Raw genomic sequence first — 20,000 nt, forward strand, 5'->3', positions numbered from 1 at the left:
AGCTAACGTTAGCTCACGCTAGTTAGCCAGCACCAAACTGATGATATCGGGAGCTATCAGTAGCTAGATAACATTAGAGACAACGCTGTGTGTATTAAACAAAGGTGAATAGATGGCTGGGCCATTTGTTTAATGCTTGTTAAAGATTGAAAGAGGAGCTCTGAGCTAACAGGGTCTGATAGCTAACGTTAGCCAGCTGCTCATGCAATCGGTAATGCTAGCAGAATGAATGGATGTAAACTTTATTTAACATATTGCATATGGGTACAATACAATACGGCTCAATACAAACAATTGTTAAGGGAATGCAGACTGTTGTAGCTTGGACTGGGGTCCTTATAACTTGACAACACATGGTAGCTGCAGCTATTTGGGACAGCTCTGCTGTCACCGGAAGGGCACGCAGATGGTATCTACTGCGCATGGGCGTTTTCGCAACAACGGCTCCGTGAAGGCTACACGACTGTTGTCGGCGAGTTTTGGCGCTGCTCAAAAACGGAAAACACAATTTAGCGTTTCAGTAGGGCCACAACGTATCCGCCAAAAAACGCCAAAAAACGCATTTCTGTGTAAAAGGGACATGAAACGTATTCAAACGTATTCAAAAAACGACCACAAAAACACTAGTCTAACATGGGCCTTAGCCTTCCCCCTGCACTGCTTGTTGTAAATGTTCTGGAGGGTGGGAAGCCCCCCTCCAATTGTGCGTTCGGCTGAACGTGTCACTCTTTGTAGTCTGCTACGGTCTTGTGCAGTGCTATTCCCAAACCAGGAGGTGATGTTGCCAGTCAGGATGCTCTCTATTGTACATGAGTAGAAGTTCTTAAGGATCTTCTGACTGACTTGGAACTTCCTTAGGCGCCTGAGGAAGTAGAGGCGTTGTCGTGCCTTCTTCACAACACTGTCAATGTGTGTGGTCCATGTCAAGTCCTCGGATATGTGGGCTCCGAGGTACTTAAAACTGTTCACTCTCTCAACCGGTGCCCCGTCGATGCTGAGGGGGCTGTAGTCCTTGACCCCCGACCTCCTGAAGTCCACGATCATCTCTTTTGTTTTGCTGACGTTCAGGGAGAGGCAAATTAGCAGGGTTGCTAGTTTTCAGTTGTAGTCCCTGGGCTAGATGTTTCAGCCAGAACACATAATCACAATAAGGACAGTCAGGCTAGTAGGTGGCCAAGTGAAGGTGCTGAGCTGAGTGTGCGTGTGCACCTCTCTGTGAGTGTTTAGGTGGCGTGCCGCTGTGCTCCTGTTCTCTCCAGGCTGACCACCGATAGACCCACATGGGTAGGGATTTTTTTAAACATACAAAGGAGACCACAGTTAACACACTCCTCCTGCCGTACACGTCTCTCTCTGCCCACAGAGGATGTGAGTAGCCGCTGCTGCCTATACTCAAATAGTTTCCCCTTAACATATTGAATAAACGATATGGCTGCGTTCATCATCGTTTCCATGGACACAGTGAATAAACAGGGCTGCACAGGCGCTGCAAATCTCTTTCAAGTCCCTTCGAGAGAGAAGGTAGTCCGTTTACTTTTCTGATAATTACATCACTGCATAACTCGTACATCTTCTAACCTAATAGATATTAATACCTACTCTAACCTAACGTATCTTAACCTAATAGATATTAATATCTACTCTAACCTAACGTATCTTAACCTAATAGATATTAATACCTACTCTAACCTAACATATCTTAGCCTACAGTGGCTCGGGAGGTAGAGAAGTCGTCTGGTAATCTGGAGGTCCCCGGTTCGATTCCCGCTCCTCCCGGGCAGCGTGTCGAAGTGTCCTTGAGCAAAACCACTTAACCCCTAATTGCTCCCGATGAGCAGGTTGGCACCTTGCATGGTCGCCTCCGCCGTCGGTGTGTGAATGTGTGAGTGAATGGGTAAGATGTGAGGAACAAGTTGTAAAGTGCTTTGGATAAAAAGCGCTGTATAAATGCAGCCATTTACCATTTAATAGATATTTATTAATACATTCTCTAACCTAACATATCTTAGCCTAATAAATATTAATTTGAATCGATTCCCAATATAATCTGAATAGGGTTGATGAGGACAGCAAGGAGGAACAGGGGTCCCTTGTCTTGCTCTCTCAGGCGACCGGAACGCTCCAGTCCAAACAAGGGTCACAGCGGTGAAAAGCTCCAGTCCAAACAAGGGTCACAGCAGTTAAAAGTCTCCACCAGGCTATCGGGTTCACAGGTTAATGGCTTCAGGCAACGAGAGGTTTAGTTCTGCACAGTTTGAATCCACAGCGATGTCACCACCCTGCTGTGCGTCATGTACAGTTTCTTGGCCAGGGTGGGATACGCCGACAGGGCTCACAGAGAGGCAATGTTCATTTTGAGTGTGAGGGCACAGGTGAGGGCACAGGCTTTGCTGGACTGTCTCTGTTTACGTTACAGGTGGTCATGGTCTCCTGGGTCTAGACTATCTCGCAGTGGCTCCTGAGTGGTCGTCTGTTATGATGTTCCTTCACCCAGTGAGGGTGGGTGAAAACCACAGCAGTAGAGCCAGGTTGATTTTAGACTAACTGTAGTGTCTCCAGAAAGTCTCCACCAACCTTCAGCCCACCACACGCTACCCTGGCCACCCCTACCTCGACCTCCTGCCCACCCCTACCTCTAGCCCACCCCTACCTCCAGCCCACCCCTACCTCGACCTCCTGCCCACCCCTACCTCGACCTCCTGCCCACCCCTACCTTCAGCCCACCACACGCTACCCTGACCACCCTTACCTCGACCTCCTGCCCACCCTGACCTCCAGCCCACCCCTACCTCGACCTCCTGCCCACCCTGACCTCCAGCCCACCCCTACCTCCAGCCCACCCCTACCTCGACCTCCTGCCCACCCTGACCTCCAGCCCACCCCTACCTCCAGCCCACCCTGACCTCCAGGCCTCCCACTCCGTTGTGTGTTAGTGTATGTAATGACTGTGTTTGTTAGAGTGTGTTAGCGTGACAGTGTTACCCCCTCCTGCTAGAGCAGTGAGGGTGGGCCACCCCGTCTGGCTTCCTGTGAGGGTGGGCCACCCCGTCTGGCCTCCTGTGAGGGTGGGCCACCCCGTCTGGCCTCCTGTGAGGGTGGGCCACCCCGTCTGGCCTCCTGTGAGGGTGGGCCACCCCGTCTGGCCTCCTGTGAGGGTGGGCCACCCCGTCTGGCCTCCTGTGAGGGTGGGCCACCCCGTCTGGCCTCCTGTGGTGTAAACGTCCCAGAAGACATTGTGGACATCCACTGTAGTCTGGCATGTTTGTCAAACTACTAACTGTGGCGTCAGAGCACTGAGGAATCAAAGAAAGCATTGACTGTTACTTTCAGTAGAATTGTGTTGCTAGGTAACCTGTCCTGTTGCCTACATGAATACCTGACTGGAAATCAAAGACTAAAGAAAGTTACTCCCAGACTGTGTGCAAATGCTTTTTTCAGGAGAGCAAATGTGATTTGAGATGTTTGTAAGTTTACTGTCCAAAAAGCGAAGAAAGGGATTAAAAAGAGTGTATTTCTATTGTTGGCTTTAACTTGCTGATAATCATTCGCTTTTGGTTTTCAAATAAATGGTTTAATAATAGCTTGGATTTAATTAGGGCCTTTCAAGAACGCTTTACAAAGGAACAAAAAAAAGACACATAAAACATAAGTCAAATAAATAATAACAACAATAAAAGACAGGGAGACACCTAGAGGCTGTAGGCCTTCGTGAACAGGTGGGTTTTCAGGGCTGTCTTGAAGGAGTCCAGGGATGTAGCAGAGATGATCTCAGCCAGGAGAGCGTTCCAGAGGGGGTGGGGGGGGGGACGCTGAAGGCTCTGTCCCCAAAAGTTCCTAAGCGTGTTCGGGGGCTGGAGAACAGATCCACCTGCTGTTTAACATGCGCTCAGGTGGAATTAACAGGTTGTACAAAGACTTTGAATCAGATTACAAAGAGGCCACACAGTTCTTTCAACCTCAGCTTGAAGCCACTTCTATCACTCAGCTGTCAGCCTGTCCTGGTTTAAAGTGCTCGTGAAGTACAACCTGTCCTGGTTTAAAGTGCTCGTGAAGTACAGCCTGTCCTGGTTTAAAGTGCTCGTGAAGTACAACCTGTCCTGGTTTAAAGTGCTCGTGAAGTACAACCTGTCCTGCTTTAAAGTGCTCGTAAAGTACAGCCTGTCCTGGTTTAAAGTGTTCATGAAGTACAGCCTGTCCTGGTTTAAAGTGTTCATGAAGTACAGCCTGTCCTGGTTTAAAGTGTTCATGAAGTACAACCTGTCCTGGTTTAAAGTGTTCATGAAGTACAGCCTGTCCTGGTTTAAAGTGCTCGTGAAGTACAACCTGTCCTGGTTTAAAGTGCTCGTGAAGTACAACCTGTCCTGGTTTAAAGTGCTCGTGAAGTACAGCCTGTCCTGGTTTAAAGTGCTCGTGAAGTACAGCCTGTCCTGGTTTAAAGTGCTCGTGAAGTACAACCTGTCCTGGTTTAAAGTGCTCGTGAAGTACAGCCTGTCCTGGTTTAAAGTGCTCGTGAAGTACAACCTGTCCTGGTTTAAAGTGCTCGTGAAGTACAGCCTGTCCTGGTTTAAAGTGCTCGTGAAGTACAGCCTGTCCTGATTTAAAGTTTGCAGGACCGACTTACAGTGGTGAATGTCCCTAACTGACTGACTGACTGACTAACAGGAGAGCTGCCACTCTGCTCTGCCAACCGCTACTGTGGTCAGTGAGACACGTACTTACTAGAGACAAACACACTAGACACAAACACACTAGACACAAACACACACAAACACACTAGAGACAAACACACTAGACATAGACACAAACACACTAGACACAAACACACTAGACACAAACACACTAGACATAGACGCAAACACACTAGACATAAACACACTAAAGACAAACACACTAGACATAAACACACTAAAGACAAACACACTAAAGACACACTCTTCTTTATAGCTAGATGTTGTGTTTCTTCTCTCAGGGTATCAGAGGGATGCCTGGTGAGATGGGACCTGTCGGAATCGAGGTACAGTTAGCTTCACATTTACTATTCTATTCTACTCTACTTTATTCTATTCTACTCTACTCTACTCTACTCTACTCTACTCTACTCTACTCTACTCTACTCTACTCTACTCTACTCTACTCTACTCTACTCTACTCTACTCTACTCTACTCTATTCTAGTATACTCTACTCTACTCTATTCTACTCTACTTTATTCGACTTCTACTCTAGTCGACTTCTACTCTACTCTACTCTACATTATTCTACTCTATTCTATTCTACTCTATTCTACTCTACTCTACATTATTCTACTCTATTCTATTCTACTCTATTCTACTCGATTCTACTCTACATTATTCTACTCTATTCTACTCTATTCTACTCCACTCTATTCTACGCTATTCTACTTCTACTCTGTTCTACTCTATTCCATTCTACTTTACTTACTCTATTCTACTCTCTTCTACTCTATTCTACTATATTCTACTCTACTCTACTCCATTATACTCAACTTTATTCTATTCTACTCTACTCTACTCTACCCTGTTCTATTATATTCAATTGCATTGTGTTCTGTTTGTCTTTTTTTCATTTCTATTTTTATTCTACTCTTCCATGTTGTTCTATTCTCTCTACTGTGTTTCTATGTAACAGGAGAGTGACGTCGTGTCATTGTTGTGTTTCAGGGGGAGAGAGGATCCTCAGGACCAGAGGGAGCAGTCGGACCTGCAGGGAAACAGGTGGGCAGCGCTGCAGCTACGTCACAGGGTTGCAGCCACGTCACAGGGTGGCAGCCACGTCACAGGGTTACAGCCACGTCACAGGGTTGCAGCCACGTCACAGGGTTGCAGCCACGTCACAGGGTTGCAGCCTAGTCACAGGGTTGCAGCCACGTCACAGGATTGCAGCCACGTCACATCGCTGCAGCTACGTCACAGGGTTGCAGCTACGTCACAGCGCTGCAGCTACGTCACAGGGTTGCAGCCACGTCACAGGGTTGCAGCCACGTCACAGGGTTGCAGCCACATCACAGGGTTGCAGCCACGTCACAGCGCTGCAGCTACGTCACAGGGTTGCAGCCACGTCACAGCGCTGCAGCTACGTCACAGGGTTGCAGCCACGTCACAGCGCTGCAGCTACGTCACAGGGTTTCAGCTACGTCACATCGCTGCAGCTACGTTACAGGGTTGCAGCTACGTCACAGGGTTGCAGCTACGTCACAGGGTTGCTGCCACGTCACAGGGTTGCAGCCACGTCACTGTTTCATTCACCGGGAGTGGGCCGACAGCGGCTTGGGAGGTAGAGCGGTCGTCTGGTAATCCAGGGGTTCCCGGTTCGATTCCCGCTCCTCCCGGGCAGCTTGTCGAAGTGTCCTTGAGCAAGACACTTAACCCCTAATTTCTCCCGATGTGCAGGTTGGCCAGTGGCGGCTCGCCACTAGGGGCGCTCGGGCGCCGCCCCCCCTCAGTCCCTACCCTGGTTATATGACAGAACAAGAAAAATAAGTTTTTAGTTTTTAGTTTTATAGCCCTATAAATAATATAAACATGTTTAAAATTAATAATATTTACTCATTTTAAGTATGTTTGTGTTTCCAATGCACAATATAACGTTATTATCGCAATTAAAAAACACTCGTTTTCCAAAGCAGGAAGTGACATCACGTTTTTTTTATTTTTTTTATTTTTTCGTATTTCTCGGCCCGGGCTATACGCGATAGCGCTCTTAGTGCGCGTCACAGTTTGATCGCTGTATCCGTCACAGCCAATCAGTGCATAACGCGTTGTGCGTTGAAATATGACTATTATGTTGGAATCCGGGCGCGATTTGAAGCGGTCTAGCCAGTAGCGTCAAGAATATCTGTAGCCGCATTTCGCGGAGACGCTCTCTGATTGGCCGACGCCAGTATTTTTTTCCGTAGCAGAATTTCACAGAGACGATCTCTGATTGGCCGAATCCAATTTCTAGGTTATTCCTAGGTTGGTCGGTGCGGTGGAGATAGTAGTGTTGTTGTGAGAATGATGCAGGCAGCTGTTTGTCTTAGACGAGCGTACCGTGACTGCAAGTTCTTTAGACTGTTAAGCTTAGGCACTCTTTCAAAGTTGGTTAAGGTTAGAGTTTGTCTTAGAGCATGGCGATAGAACGCCAGGTAGTTTGCAGGCTGTTCGAGGCGGAAATGGACAAAGACACAGCTCTTCACTCACACAGCTTGTTGGCTAACAACAAGCTATATGGATGCGGAGGGACAACAATGGATGGACATCAACACAGGCTGGATGGACAATGCCATGGAGTGGATATACTTTATCAACAAGCCAACAACAAGGTAGATTAGCGATCTTAACTCTAGTTTAATACATGATACGTTGTCTACTGATGCCGCATAACGTAGCTACTGCTAGCTGTTAGCTCCGTTATCTTAGCTGGCCACTTTTATAATTACTTCATGGAAACGGAGTAACGTTAACGTTTAAACGTTATGTCGAGGTCATACAATACTACAGTCGACATAAGGTTAACGTTACCCCGTTTCCATGAAGTGTTTAAATAGCAGCAATCTTGTTGAAAATGTAACTTTACTAAAATGCTCTCTCTCTCGCTCTCTCTCTCTCTCGCTCTCTCTCTCTCTCTCTCTCTCTCTCTCTCTCTCTAATTTCGCCGCATGTGGGACATAACCACTCAGACAATGAATGGTAACTTGTTTAAAATAACGAGCTTTACAAATGTGTTTATTATTGAATGGATCTGACATCATCTGAGAGAGAGAGAGAGAGAGCGAGAGAGAAAGAGAGAGAGCTGTGCGTGTTTGTGTTGGGCTTTTTTTACCAAACATTTGCTCCAGAGCATCTCAGAGCATCTCAGAGCATTACATTTTCAACTCGACCTATTAACGAGAACTGCGACCTACAAGGCACCAGCGCCAGCGGCCGCCACTGAGGTTGGCGCCTTGCATGGTCGTCTCCGCCGTCGGTGTGAATGTGTGAGTGCATGGGTAAGATGTGAGGAACAAGTTGTAAAGCGCTTTGGATAAACGCTTCTGTATAAACGCTTCTGTATAAATGCAGCCATTTACCATTTTAGAAGTCAGTCCAATCAGAGAATGTGTGAGAGGGACTGTATTCTAACAGTATGGTTCCTTCTCTCTGATCTCCCCCTGCAGTACAGACAGTATAGTTCCTTCACTCTGATCTCCCCCTGCAGTACAGACAGACAGCTGTATTCTAACAGTATAGTTCCTCCTGCAGTACAGACAGACAGCTGTATTCTAACAGTATAGTTCCTCCTGCAGTACAGACAGACAGCTGTATTCTAACAGTATAGTTCATCCTGCAGTACAGACAGACAGCTGTATTCTAACAGTAGAGTTCCTCCTGCAGTACAGACAGACAGCTGTATTCTAACAGTAGAGTTCCTCCTGCAGTACAGACAGACAGCTGTATTCTAACAGTAGAGTTCCTCCTGCAGTACAGACAGACAGCTGTATTGGAACAGTAGAGTTCCTCCTGCAGTACAGACAGACAGCTGTATTCTAACAGTAGAGTTCCTTCTCTCTGATCCCTGCAGTACAGACAGCTGTGGAAGCCTGTATCCTCCTGAGTGACAGGAGCTACATGCCTGTGTCATGGGCTCCCGCTCTTTATGAGGATAATACTCATTTATGAGGAGACACAATTGTTTAAATAGAGAATATGAATTGAGCACAGCACAGGTCAATAATACCTGTTAGCTCTATACTTTTAAATTTGACATACTTACATTACAAGCCACAGCCACACAGCCACAATCCACCAATGTTTTAGATGCAGCAGTGTTCCTGTCATTTCAAGCCATGTTTTACAGAACGTGTACAAATCATCCTACTGAACAGCAGACTCTGTATTGGGTTGAGTATGCCGCCCTCTACTGGGTAGTTGCGGTACTGCAACTGACTAGATCTGTTGGGGAATCAGATGAGACTCCAGTATTGACCTTTCATTCAGCAGTGGTGTTCACTGCTATAAAATAAATACATGTAAGAACGATATTAAGAATGTAACTAGAGCTGGGAAGGTATCCAGTCATGGATCCAAGGTATGGATTTCTACTATACCGTAAGTTCTCTCCTATCTGTAACTACATTACATTCTCTCCTATCAGTAACTACATTACATTCTCTCCTATCAGAAACTGCATAGCTACATTACATTCTCTCCTATCAGAAACGACATAGCTACGTAATGTTCCCTCCTACTGTATCAGAAACGACATAGCTACGTAACGTTCCCTCCTATCAGAAACGACATAGCTAGATAATGTTCTCTCATGTCTCCATTATACCATGTATAGCCTACTATGTAGAATAAAAAGTAGAAATGCCATTACAATTCTATTGAGAAATACCTTCATTGTAGATTGATTGTGTTTGTTTGTTTGTTTGTTTGTTTGTTTGTTTGTTTGTTTGTTTGTTTGTTTGTGTGTTTGTGTGTTTGTGTGTTTGTGTCTAGGGTCCTTCTGGTCTGGACGGCGCTCCTGGCACTAATGGACGAGACGGAGCTAAAGTAAATACTCTGTGTGATCTGTGTGTGTGTGTGTGTGTGTGATCTGTGTGTGTGTGTGTGTGTGTGTGTGTGTGTGTGTGTGTGTGTGTGTGTGTGTGTGTGTGTGTGTGTGTGTGTGTGTGTGTGTGTGTGTGTGTGTGTGTGTGTGTGTGTGATCTGTGTGTGTGATCTGTGTGTGTGTGATCTGTGTGTGTGATCTGTGTGTGTATGTGATATGTGTGTGTGATCTGTGTGTGTGTCTCTGTGTCCAGGGCAGTGTGTATTAACTCTCTCTGTGTCCAGGGCAGTGTGTATTAACTCTCTCTGTGTCCAGAGCAGTGTGTATTAACTCTCTCTGTGTCCAGAGCAGTGTGTATTAACTCTCTCTGTGTCCAGGGCAGTGTGTATTAACTCTCTCTCTTGTGTCCAGGGCAGTGTGTATTAACTCTCTCTGTGTCCAGGGCAGTGTGTATTAACTCTCTCTGTGTCCAGGGCAGTGTGTATTAACTCTCTCTGTGTCCAGGGCAGTGTGTATTAACTCTCTCTGTGTCCAGGGCAGTGTGTATTAACTCTCTCTCTCTGTGTCCAGGGCAGTGTGTATTAACTCTCTCTCTTGTGTCCAGGGCAGTGTGTATTAACTCTCTCTCTTGTGTCCAGGGCAGTGTGTATTAACTCTCTCTGTGTCCAGGGCAGTGTGTATTAACTCTCTCTCTTGTGTCCAGGGCAGTGTGTATTAACTCTCTCTGTGTCCAGGGCAGTGTGTATTAACTCTCTCTGTGTCCAGGGCAGTGTGTATTAACTCTCTCTCTCTGTGTCCAGGGCAGTGTGTATTAACTCTCTCTCTTGTGTCCAGGGCAGTGTGTATTAACTCTCTCTCTTGTGTCCAGGGCAGTGTGTATTAACTCTCTCTGTGTCCAGGGCAGTGTGTATTAACTCTCTCTGTGTCCAGGGCAGTGTGTATTAACTCTCTCTCTTGTGTCCAGGGCAGTGTGTATTAACTCTCTATCTGTGTCCAGGGCAGTGTGTATTAACTCTCTCTGTGTCCAGGGCAGTGTGTATTAACTCCCTCTGTGTCCAGGGCAGTGTGTATTAACTCTCTCTTGTGTCCAGGGCAGTGTGTATTAACTCTCTCTCTTGTGTCCAGGGCAGTGTGTATTAACTCTCTCTCTCTGTGTCCAGGGCAGTGTGTATTAACTCTCTCTGTGTCCAGGGCAGTGTGTATTAACTCTCTCTGTGTCCAGAGCAGTGTGTATTAACTCTCTCTGTGTCCAGGGCAGTGTGTATTAACTCTCTCTGTGTCCAGAGCAGTGTGTATTAACTCTCTATCTGTGTCCAGGGCAGTGTGTATTAACTCTCTCTCTGTGTCCAGGGCAGTGTGTATTAACTCTCTCTGTGTCCAGGGCAGTGTGTATTAACTCTCTCTGTGTCCAGGGCAGTGTGTATTAACTCTCTCTGTGTCCAGGGCAGTGTGTATTAACTCTCTCTCTCTGTGTCCAGGGCAGTGTGTATTAACTCTCTCTGTGTCCAGGGCAGTGTGTATTAACTCTCTCTCTTGTGTCCAGGGCAGTGTGTATTAACTCTCTCTGTGTCCAGGGCAGTGTGTATTAACTCTCTCTCTTGTGTCCAGGGCAGTGTGTATTAACTCTCTCTGTGTCCAGGGCAGTGTGTATTAACTCTCTCTGTGTCCAGGGCAGTGTGTATTAACTCTCTCTGTGTCCAGAGCAGTGTATATTAACTCTCTCTGTGTCCAGGGCAGTGTGTATTAACTCTCTCTGTGTCCAGGGCAGTGTGTATTAACTCTCTCTTGTGTCCAGAGCAGTGTGTATTAACTCTCTCTTGTGTCCAGGGCAGTGTGTATTAACTCTCTCTGTGTCCAGGGCAGTGTGTATTAACTCTCTCTCTTGTGTCCAGGGCAGTGTGTATTAACTCTCTCTGTGTCCAGGGCAGTGTGTATTAACTCTCTCTGTGTCCAGAGCAGTGTGTATTAACTCTCTCTGTGTCCAGGGCAGTGTGTATTAACTCTCTCTGTGTCCAGGGCAGTGTGTATTAACTCTCTCTCTTGTGTCCAGGGCAGTGTGTATTAACTCTCTCTCTTGTGTCCAGGGCAGTGTGTATTAACTCTCTCTCTTGTGTCCAGGGCAGTGTGTATTAACTCTCTCTGTGTCCAGAGCAGTGTGTATTAACTCTCTCTGTGTCCAGGGCAGTGTGTATTAACTCTCTCTGTGTCCAGGGCAGTGTGTATTAACTCTCTCTGTGTCCAGGGCAGTGTGTATTAACTCTCTCTGTGTCCAGGGCAGTGTGTATTAACTCTCTATCATGTGTCCAGGGCAGTGTGTATTAACTCTCTCTGTGTCCAGGGCAGTGTGTATTAACTCTCTCTGTGTCCAGGGCAGTGTGTATTAACTCTCTCTGTGTGTCCAGGGCAGTGTGTATTAACTCTCTCTCTCTGTGTCCAGGGCAGTGTGTATTAACTCTCTCTCTCTGTGTCCAGGGCAGTGTGTATTAACTCTCTCTGTGTCCAGGGCAGTGTGTATTAACTCTCTCTCTCTGTGTCCAGAGCAGTGTGTATTAACTCTCTCTGTGTCCAGGGCAGTGTGTATTAACTCTCTCTGTGTCCAGGGCAGTCTGTGTGTGTGTGTGTTTGTGTGTATTAACTCTCTCTTGTGTCCAGGGCAGTGTGTGTGTTTGTGTGTATTAACTCTCTCTTGTGTCCAGGGCAGTGTGTGTGTTTATGTGTATTAATTCTCTCTGTGTCCAGGGCAGTCACGGGGCTCGTGGATCAGATGGTCTCCCTGGGCTTCCAGGTCTAAAGGTAGGTCAGTTAGCAAAATCTCCTCTATAGATATAGAAAAAAACTAAGATATAAATCCATTTCATTCTCTTACCCCTATTCAGTGTCAGAGGATGAGAAATAGCTTCACTATCAGTGTAACGGTACACAGAAGCCACGGTTCAGTGCCTACCTTGGTTTTGAGGTCACGGTTCGGTGCGTACCTTGGTTTTGAGGTCACGGTTCGGTGCGTACCTTGGTTTTGAGGTCACGGTTCGGTACGTACCTTGGTTTTGAGGTCACGGTTCGGTGCGTACCTTGGTTTTGAGGTCACGGTTCGGTACGTACCTTGGTTTTGAGGTCACGGTTCGGTACGTACCTTGGTTTTGAGGTCACGGTTCGGTGCGTACCTTGGTTTTGAGGTCACGGTTCGGTACGTACCTTGGTTTTGAGGTCACGGTTCGGTACGTACCTTGGTTTTGAGGTCACGGTTCGGTACGTACCTTGGTTTTGAGGTCACGGTAGATCCTTTGGCAATGGCAATAGCCAGGATCGAAACCAACCAGGTGGAACTTTATAAAAGACTCGCTGTCTACCAATCTGACGAACAATCGAGGTGAAAGGCCATTCTGGACATCGCGCAGGAAATTAAGGACGTGATGTATCGTGATTAAACAAAATTGGAGCAGCATTTGGAAGCAAATTGGTCACTGCTGCCTGCTGCACCCCCCTGAAATTCTCTCCGTCCGACCCCCCCCCCCCCACCCCCACCCCCTCCCCTCGGGGTGCTCTGAGACACACAGACTCAAGGCTAGTTTAACATGTCTCAACAAATGCGCATGTTTGTATTAATTAATGATTGTGCCATTATTGCTATCAAATGTAATAATTGTGAATGATTTTCTGTAATGAGCTGTATGTGTATGTATCAAGCATCCTTGACTTCCAGGGACAACGATGTAAATAAGTCATTGGCTTTTTCGTTCCTATCCTTGACTAAAGCAAATATGTGATGTAATGATCTGTATATGTTTTGTTGTCTAAATAAATACCTACCTACCTACGGTTCGGTACCTACCTTGGTTTTGGGGTCACGGTTCGGTACGTACCTTCGTTTTGAGGTCACGGTTGGTTATGAGTTTGGTACAACAGGAAAAAAGCAACAAAAATCCCAAGGCTTGGTTTCTCTTGAACAGACAGTAGTGCAAGTTATACCTAATAGTCCTCTGAGACGTAGTCTTTGTATGGCTGCACGTACTGAACCTTGATGTCCATATTGTAACGTTGCTGAAGTAATACACGTACAGTTACACGAATACCCATACCGTTACACCCCTAGCTCTCACTGATTCTGCATAATGTACGACTGAACATTTGCTCTCTTAAATCTTGGAATAGATCTATGTTTTTACATGGTCAGGAATTATAGTTCCTCTCTAGTTTTATATAGATCTATGTTTTTACATGGTCAGGAATTATAGTTCCTCTCTAGTTTTATATAGATCTATGTTTTTACATGGTCAGGAATTATAGTTCCTCTCTAGTTTTATATAGATCTATGTTTTTACATGGTCAGGAAATACAGTTTCCTGTAACTACAGTAACAACTGAGGCTCTGAACTGGCTCATATAATATACATCATATATCACATCACAGGAAATTACAAATATATTTATTTAACCCTTACTTAATTAGATACGTAGCTTAAACAGATATTTAACTTTAGTATAACTTGTCATGTTTCAGCACTCTTACCTGTTATCTAAAATCATCTACTAGTAAACTAGTGTCCACTGCTGTCCCTGCCATCTGCTGTCAACACCACCATTCCTCATTCACTTCCATTCATTTTGAGGACCAAAATGAGGACCAGCAGTGGTCACTAGGTTGTTTTTAGATGCACACGTAGAGGTAAGACTGCGGAAACGTGACATGTTCTACTGAAGTGAAATATCCCTTTAACTAAGATAGATAGGTAGACAGTATGTTAAAGGTGCTATAGATAACATTCAGCCACTAGATGTCGCACTAGAGCACCAGAATGTAATTTATCATAATTCCAATAAGGTCCATTCAACATGGTGAAATGGGAAGTAGGGTGGGGATACATGCACAAAACAACAACATACATTTTGGACTTGCCAAAATTCTGTAAATGATAAGTTCATTAGTAAATAATATTTTTTGGGGGAAAGCAATATTTTTATTCTGCACCTTTCTAAAAGCTCTGGATGTATGATTTAAAAAATGCTTAGCACCTTTCATTTTGATAAAACACATTGTAAACTACAGTATGTCTCATTGACTCTCTCACTTTTCAGTGACGTTTCCTCTCGCTAGTCTTAATGTAGGCAGGTTTGTTCCCTTACTGGAAATAGTGTTTTTCCACCATAAGGCAGAGATGAAAGCAAGGGCCTTGAATCAGGCTTTTGTATCCCTGACACAGCAAGTCATCATAACCCACTCTACAAATAGTACCACTACACTACAAATAGTACCACTACACTACAAATAGTACCACTACTCTACACATAGTACAACTACACTACAAATAGTACCACTACACTACAAATAGTACCACTACACTACAAATAATACCACTACACTACAAATAGTACCAGTACCACTACACTACAAATAGTACCACTATTCTACAAATAGTACCACTACACTGCAAATAGTACCACTACACTACTACTACAAATAGTACCAGTACCACTACCCTACAAATAGTACCACTACACTACACATAACTGTACTATAACTGTGCCACTAGTCTTCTGTTAGTATGGTTGCACTGTAAATAACTGTTGTTGTTATTTCTGGGTGACAACACTGACAGGCTAAACGGTTACAATTATAGTCTGACAGAAGTGGTATATTCCATGTGTGGTTCACTTCTCCTCTACTGTACACACCCACCAGCTCACACATGCTGCACATTTACATTTGAGCTAGATCTGGGTTAGATCTGAGTTGGATCTGAGTTAGATCTGAGTTAGATCTGAGTTGGATCTGAGTTGGATATGGGTTGGATCTGAGTTGGATCTGAGTTGGATCTGAGTTGGATCTGAGTTAGATCTGAGTTGGATCTGGGTTGGATCTGAGTTGGATCTGAGTTTGATCTGAGTTGGATATGGGTTGGATCTGAGTTGGATCTGAGTTGGATCTGAGTTGGATCTGAGTTAAATCTGAGTTAGATCTGAGTTGGATCTGGGTTAGATCTGAGTTGGATCAGAGTTGGATCTGAGTTGGATATGGGTTGGATCTGGGTACTTTAAAGGAGAATTCCATAGACACAGATACAGGTTACCACTTACATGTTAATCTTTTTTTTTAATTGTTCAGTCATGACCTTTGACCTCCAATGTGACCTTTTCCAGGGGGATGAGGGAATGGCAGGAGTTATGGGGTTGCCTGGCAACAGTGGACTTCCTGGGTACAAAGGACACAAGGTAACCAATCTCTCCTGACAATAGGTGTGAATACTTCTTTCTTTTCATCAGTTTTATTTACATAATTTAATTAATTATTTTATATATTTATTCATTGATTAATTTATTCATGTTTTTCCAGGGTGAAGAGGGGTCTCCAGGTCCTAAAGGACACCAGGTATTGTTTTTGATGCTTTGATCGTCACCAACGGAATACGTTGTGGACTAACGTTACACACAGATGTTGTGATCGGATTGAAGGCATGCTTTGATCAACGCAAGATTGATATCATATAGCCCTTACCTTGACTAGGATGTACCCAAAAAAGAATATTCCAATTATCTGATTGCGAGTCCCAGTATTGGTGTTGATCGTGTCGCCAACATAATCCGCCACACATAATCCATCTGGAGCATTTGACGCTTCTCAATCCGATCATTATAACCGCTTCCCTTGCCCGACAAGGAAAAATCAGACCGGACACATTAGATCGACGCACAGCTCAGGATACAAGGTTTCAAAGGGTGCTCTATACCGCCGCCTGGGAGGATGCGGCCGGTATTGCACTTTCGTGATCCCAGGATGATCCCCCGTGTTTTTTTTTTTTTTTTTTTTTTATTACCCTTTTTCTCCCATTTTCTATATTTTCTCCCATCCCAATTTCGTATCATCCAATTCAACCCTCCCCTGTCACGAATGCTGTTTCTTGCCTCCCACAAGCCGGCTGCAATGTGGACTAAGTCATACATAGCACAAGTCCCCTCCGGTACTTGAGGTAACAGCAGTCGCATCTTTTCACCTGCGCAGCTCGATCTCTCAGTGGCGAGGAGTAACGCGTGGGAGGCTCACGCTGCCCCCGACACTTCCTGATTCTACTGCGCAGGCGCACCAACCAACCTGTAGGAGTCGCTGTCCACAACGCCCGATCCCCACCCATCAGTTTCCCACCCCCTAATACGGCCAATGTGTATTAGTACGGACGACCAGCTAAACTGAAAGCAATGTGGAGCGCTGGGCTCGAACAGGCGAGCCCAGCGTCTCCAGTATTCGTGGCGAGCATCTTGCCCACTACGCCACGTAGCGGCCCCATGATCCCCCATGTTAACCCTGACGTCCATGTGCCTGTAATGAATGGAAATATCAAATAAAAGAAATAGCGATTAAAACCCGACTATATTCGGGTCTGGCGCTGAACGTTCAGCGAGTTAACCCGACTATCATTGGGTCTGGCGTCCAAAGTGTTAACTGTGAGACAAGCAGCCGGGGGTCCATGCGTTCATAACAGTTTGTTTTGGATTGTTCTAAATTAGCATGGATCCTGACCTTTGACCTTTTTTTTCTCTCTCAGGGTCAGAGGGGAAACGACGGGGGGCCAGGCTCTCCCGGGATACCTGTACGTAACGTCTCACCCCTCCTCTCTCTCCTCTCCTCTCCTCTCCTCTCCTCTCCTCTCCTCTCCTCTCCTCTCCTCTCCTCTCCTCTCCTCTCCTCTCCTCTCCTCCCCTCCTCTCCTCTCCTCTCCTCTCCTCTCCTCTCCTCTCCTCTCCTCTCCTCTCCTCTTCTCTCCTCTCCTCTCTATCCTCTCCTTTCCATTCTTCTCTCTCCTCTATCTCCTCTCCTCTCATCTCTCTCCTCTCTCTCCTCTCTCTCCTCTCCTCTGCTCTCCTCTCTCTCCTCTCTCTCCTCTCCCCTCCTCTCCTCTGCTCTCCTCTCTCCTCTCATCTCTCTCCTCTCCTCTCCTCTCTCTCATCTCCTCTCCTCTCTATCCTATCCTCTCTCCTCTTTTCTCCTATCTCTCCTCTCCGCTCCTTTCCACTCCTCTCTCTCCTCTCCTCTCCTCTCTCTCATCTCTTCTCCTCTCTATCCTATCCTCTCCTCTCCTCTTTTCTCCTATCTCTCCTCTCCTCTCTATCCTCTCCTCTCCTTTCCACTCCTCTCTCTCCTCTCCTCTCCTCTCTATCCTCTATCTCCACTCCTCTCTCTCCTCTATCTCCTCTCCTCTCTATCCTCTCCTCTCCTCTCCTCTCCTCTCCTCTCCTCTCCTCTCCTCTCCTCTCCTCTCCTCTCCTCTCCTCTCCTCTCCTCTCCTCTCCCCTCTCTCTCCTCTCTCTCCTCTCCTCTCTCTCATCTCTCTCTCATATCCTCTCCTCTGCTCTCCTTTCTCTCCCCTCCTCTCCTCTATCTCCTCTCCTCTCCTCTCCTCTCTCTCCTCTCTCTCCTCTCTGCTATCTTCTCTCTCCTCTCTCCTCTCTCCTCTCTCCTCTCTCCTCTCATCTCCTCTCCTCTCTCTCATATCCTCTCCTCTCTATCCTCTCCTCTCTCTACTCTCCTCTCTCCTCTCTCTCCTCTCCCCTCCTCTCCTCTCCTCTCTCCTCTCTCTCCTCTCCTCTCCTCTCTCTCATCTCCTCTCCTCTGCTCTCCTCTCTCTCCCCTCCCCTACTCTCCTATATCTCCTCTCCTCTCTTCTCCTCTCCTCTCCTCTCATCTCTATCCTCTCCTCTCTCCTCTCCTCTCCTCTATCTCATCTCCTCTCCTCTCTATCCTCTAATCTCCTCTTTTCTCCTATCTCTCCTCTCTATCCTCTCCTCTCCTTTCCACTCATCTCTCTCCTCTATCTCCTCTCCTCTCTATCCTCCTCTCCTCTCCTCTCTCTCTCATCTCCTCTCCTCTGCTCTCCTCTCCCTCATCCTCTCTCTCCTCTCCTCTCCTCTCTCTCTCCTCTCTGCTCTCCTCTCTCTCCTCTCCTCTCTCTCATCTACTCTCGTCTGCTCTCTTCTATACCCTCCTCTCCTCCCTCTCCTCTCCTCTCCTCTCCTCTCCTCTCCTCTCCTCTCCTCTCCTCTCCTCTCTCTCCTCTCATCTCTCTCCTCACCTCTCGCTCATCTTTCTCCTCTCCTCTCATCTCTATCCTCTCATCTCCTCTCCTCTCTCTCATCTCCTCTCCTCTCTATCCTCTCCTCTCTCTACTCTCCTCTCTCCTCTCTCTCCTCTCCCCTCCTCTCCTCTCCTCTCTCTCCTCTCTCTCCTCTCCTCTGCTCTCCTCTCTCTCCTCTCCCCTCCTCTCCTCTCTCTCCTCTCCTCTCCTCTCCTCTCTCAGTCATACAGAAACTCTCATACCATCCTCTCCTCACCTTTACAAAGTGCATCACTCACAGAAACTAAAGGTCACTGTTTTCCTCGTGTGTGATTTTATCTGCATGTTCTCTACAGGGTGAAGCAGGCCTCAGAGGAAGTAAAGGAGAGGTGAGTAGTCAAATACTAAATATGACCACATTCTACCAAGATATTACCTAATATTACCTCATTTATCAAGATATGACCTAATATGACCTAGATATTACCTCATTTTACCAAGATATAACTGATATTACCTAAATATAACCTAATAATTATCATAATGTACAATTTTGAGACACAGTAGAGGCGGAGAATGTCTTTGTAAACTAAATTGTAGCCCTAAACCATTTTGGTTTAGACAGACATGGTTTAGACAGACATGGTTTAAACAGACATGGTTTACTTTAGACAGACATGTTAGACAGACATGGTTTAGACAGACATGGTTTAAACAGACATGGTTTAAACAGACATGGTTTACTTTAGACAGATATGGTTTAGACAGACATGGTTTAGACAGACATGGTTTAGACAGACATGGTTTACTTTAGACAGACATGGTTTAGACAGACATGGTTTAGACAGACATGGTTTACTTTAGACAGACATGGTTTAGACAGACATGGTTTACTTTAGACAAACATGGTTTAGACAGACATGGTTTAAACAGACATGGTTTAGACAGACATGGTTTAGACAGACATGGTTTAGACAGACATGGTTTACTTTAGACAGACATGGTTTAGACAGACATGGTTTACTTTAGACAGACATGGTTTAGACAGACATGGTTTACTTTAGACAGACATGGTTTAGACAGACATGGTTTAGACAGACATGGTTTAGACAGACATGGTTTAGACAGACATGGTTTAGACAGACATGGTTTAGACAGACATGGTTTAAACAGACATGGTTTACTTTAGACAGACATTGTTTAGACAGACATGGTTTACTTTAGACAGACATGGTTTAGACAGACATGGTTTAGACAGACATGGTTTAGACAGACATGGTTTAGACAGACATGGTTTCATCACCCCCAAAACGGGGACATTTTTGTTTTTGAGGACTGCATACTTTTTTTGCAAAGCTTAGCTTTATACTTTATACTTATAGCACATGCATGAGCCTGGTCTCCTTTGAAAGGTAACATTCAGAGGTTA

At 45.8% G+C, this 20,000-nt stretch overlaps 1 protein-coding gene across 1 annotated transcript in view; it reads left to right on the forward strand.

Moving 5' to 3' along the window:
- Positions 1–20,000, forward strand: part of LOC311239262 (uncharacterized protein) — a gene marked incomplete at both ends in the record, with an annotated part of 149,116 nt that overhangs the window by 108,253 nt on the left and 20,863 nt on the right. Inside the window, 8 exons of the mRNA XM_084327568.1 lie at positions 4,970–5,014; positions 5,681–5,734; positions 9,479–9,532; positions 12,270–12,323; positions 15,666–15,737; positions 15,859–15,894; positions 17,066–17,110; positions 18,928–18,960. Of these exons, the coding sequence (XP_084183694.1) occupies positions 4,970–5,014; positions 5,681–5,734; positions 9,479–9,532; positions 12,270–12,323; positions 15,666–15,737; positions 15,859–15,894; positions 17,066–17,110; positions 18,928–18,960 (393 nt within the window). The remainder of the gene's footprint in view (positions 1–4,969; positions 5,015–5,680; positions 5,735–9,478; positions 9,533–12,269; positions 12,324–15,665; positions 15,738–15,858; positions 15,895–17,065; positions 17,111–18,927; positions 18,961–20,000) is intronic.

Source organism: Notolepis coatsorum, assembly GCF_963971535.1.
Source record: "Notolepis coatsorum genome assembly, chromosome: 13".
In the NCBI taxonomy this organism is placed as follows: Eukaryota; Metazoa; Chordata; class Actinopteri; order Aulopiformes; family Paralepididae; genus Notolepis; species Notolepis coatsorum.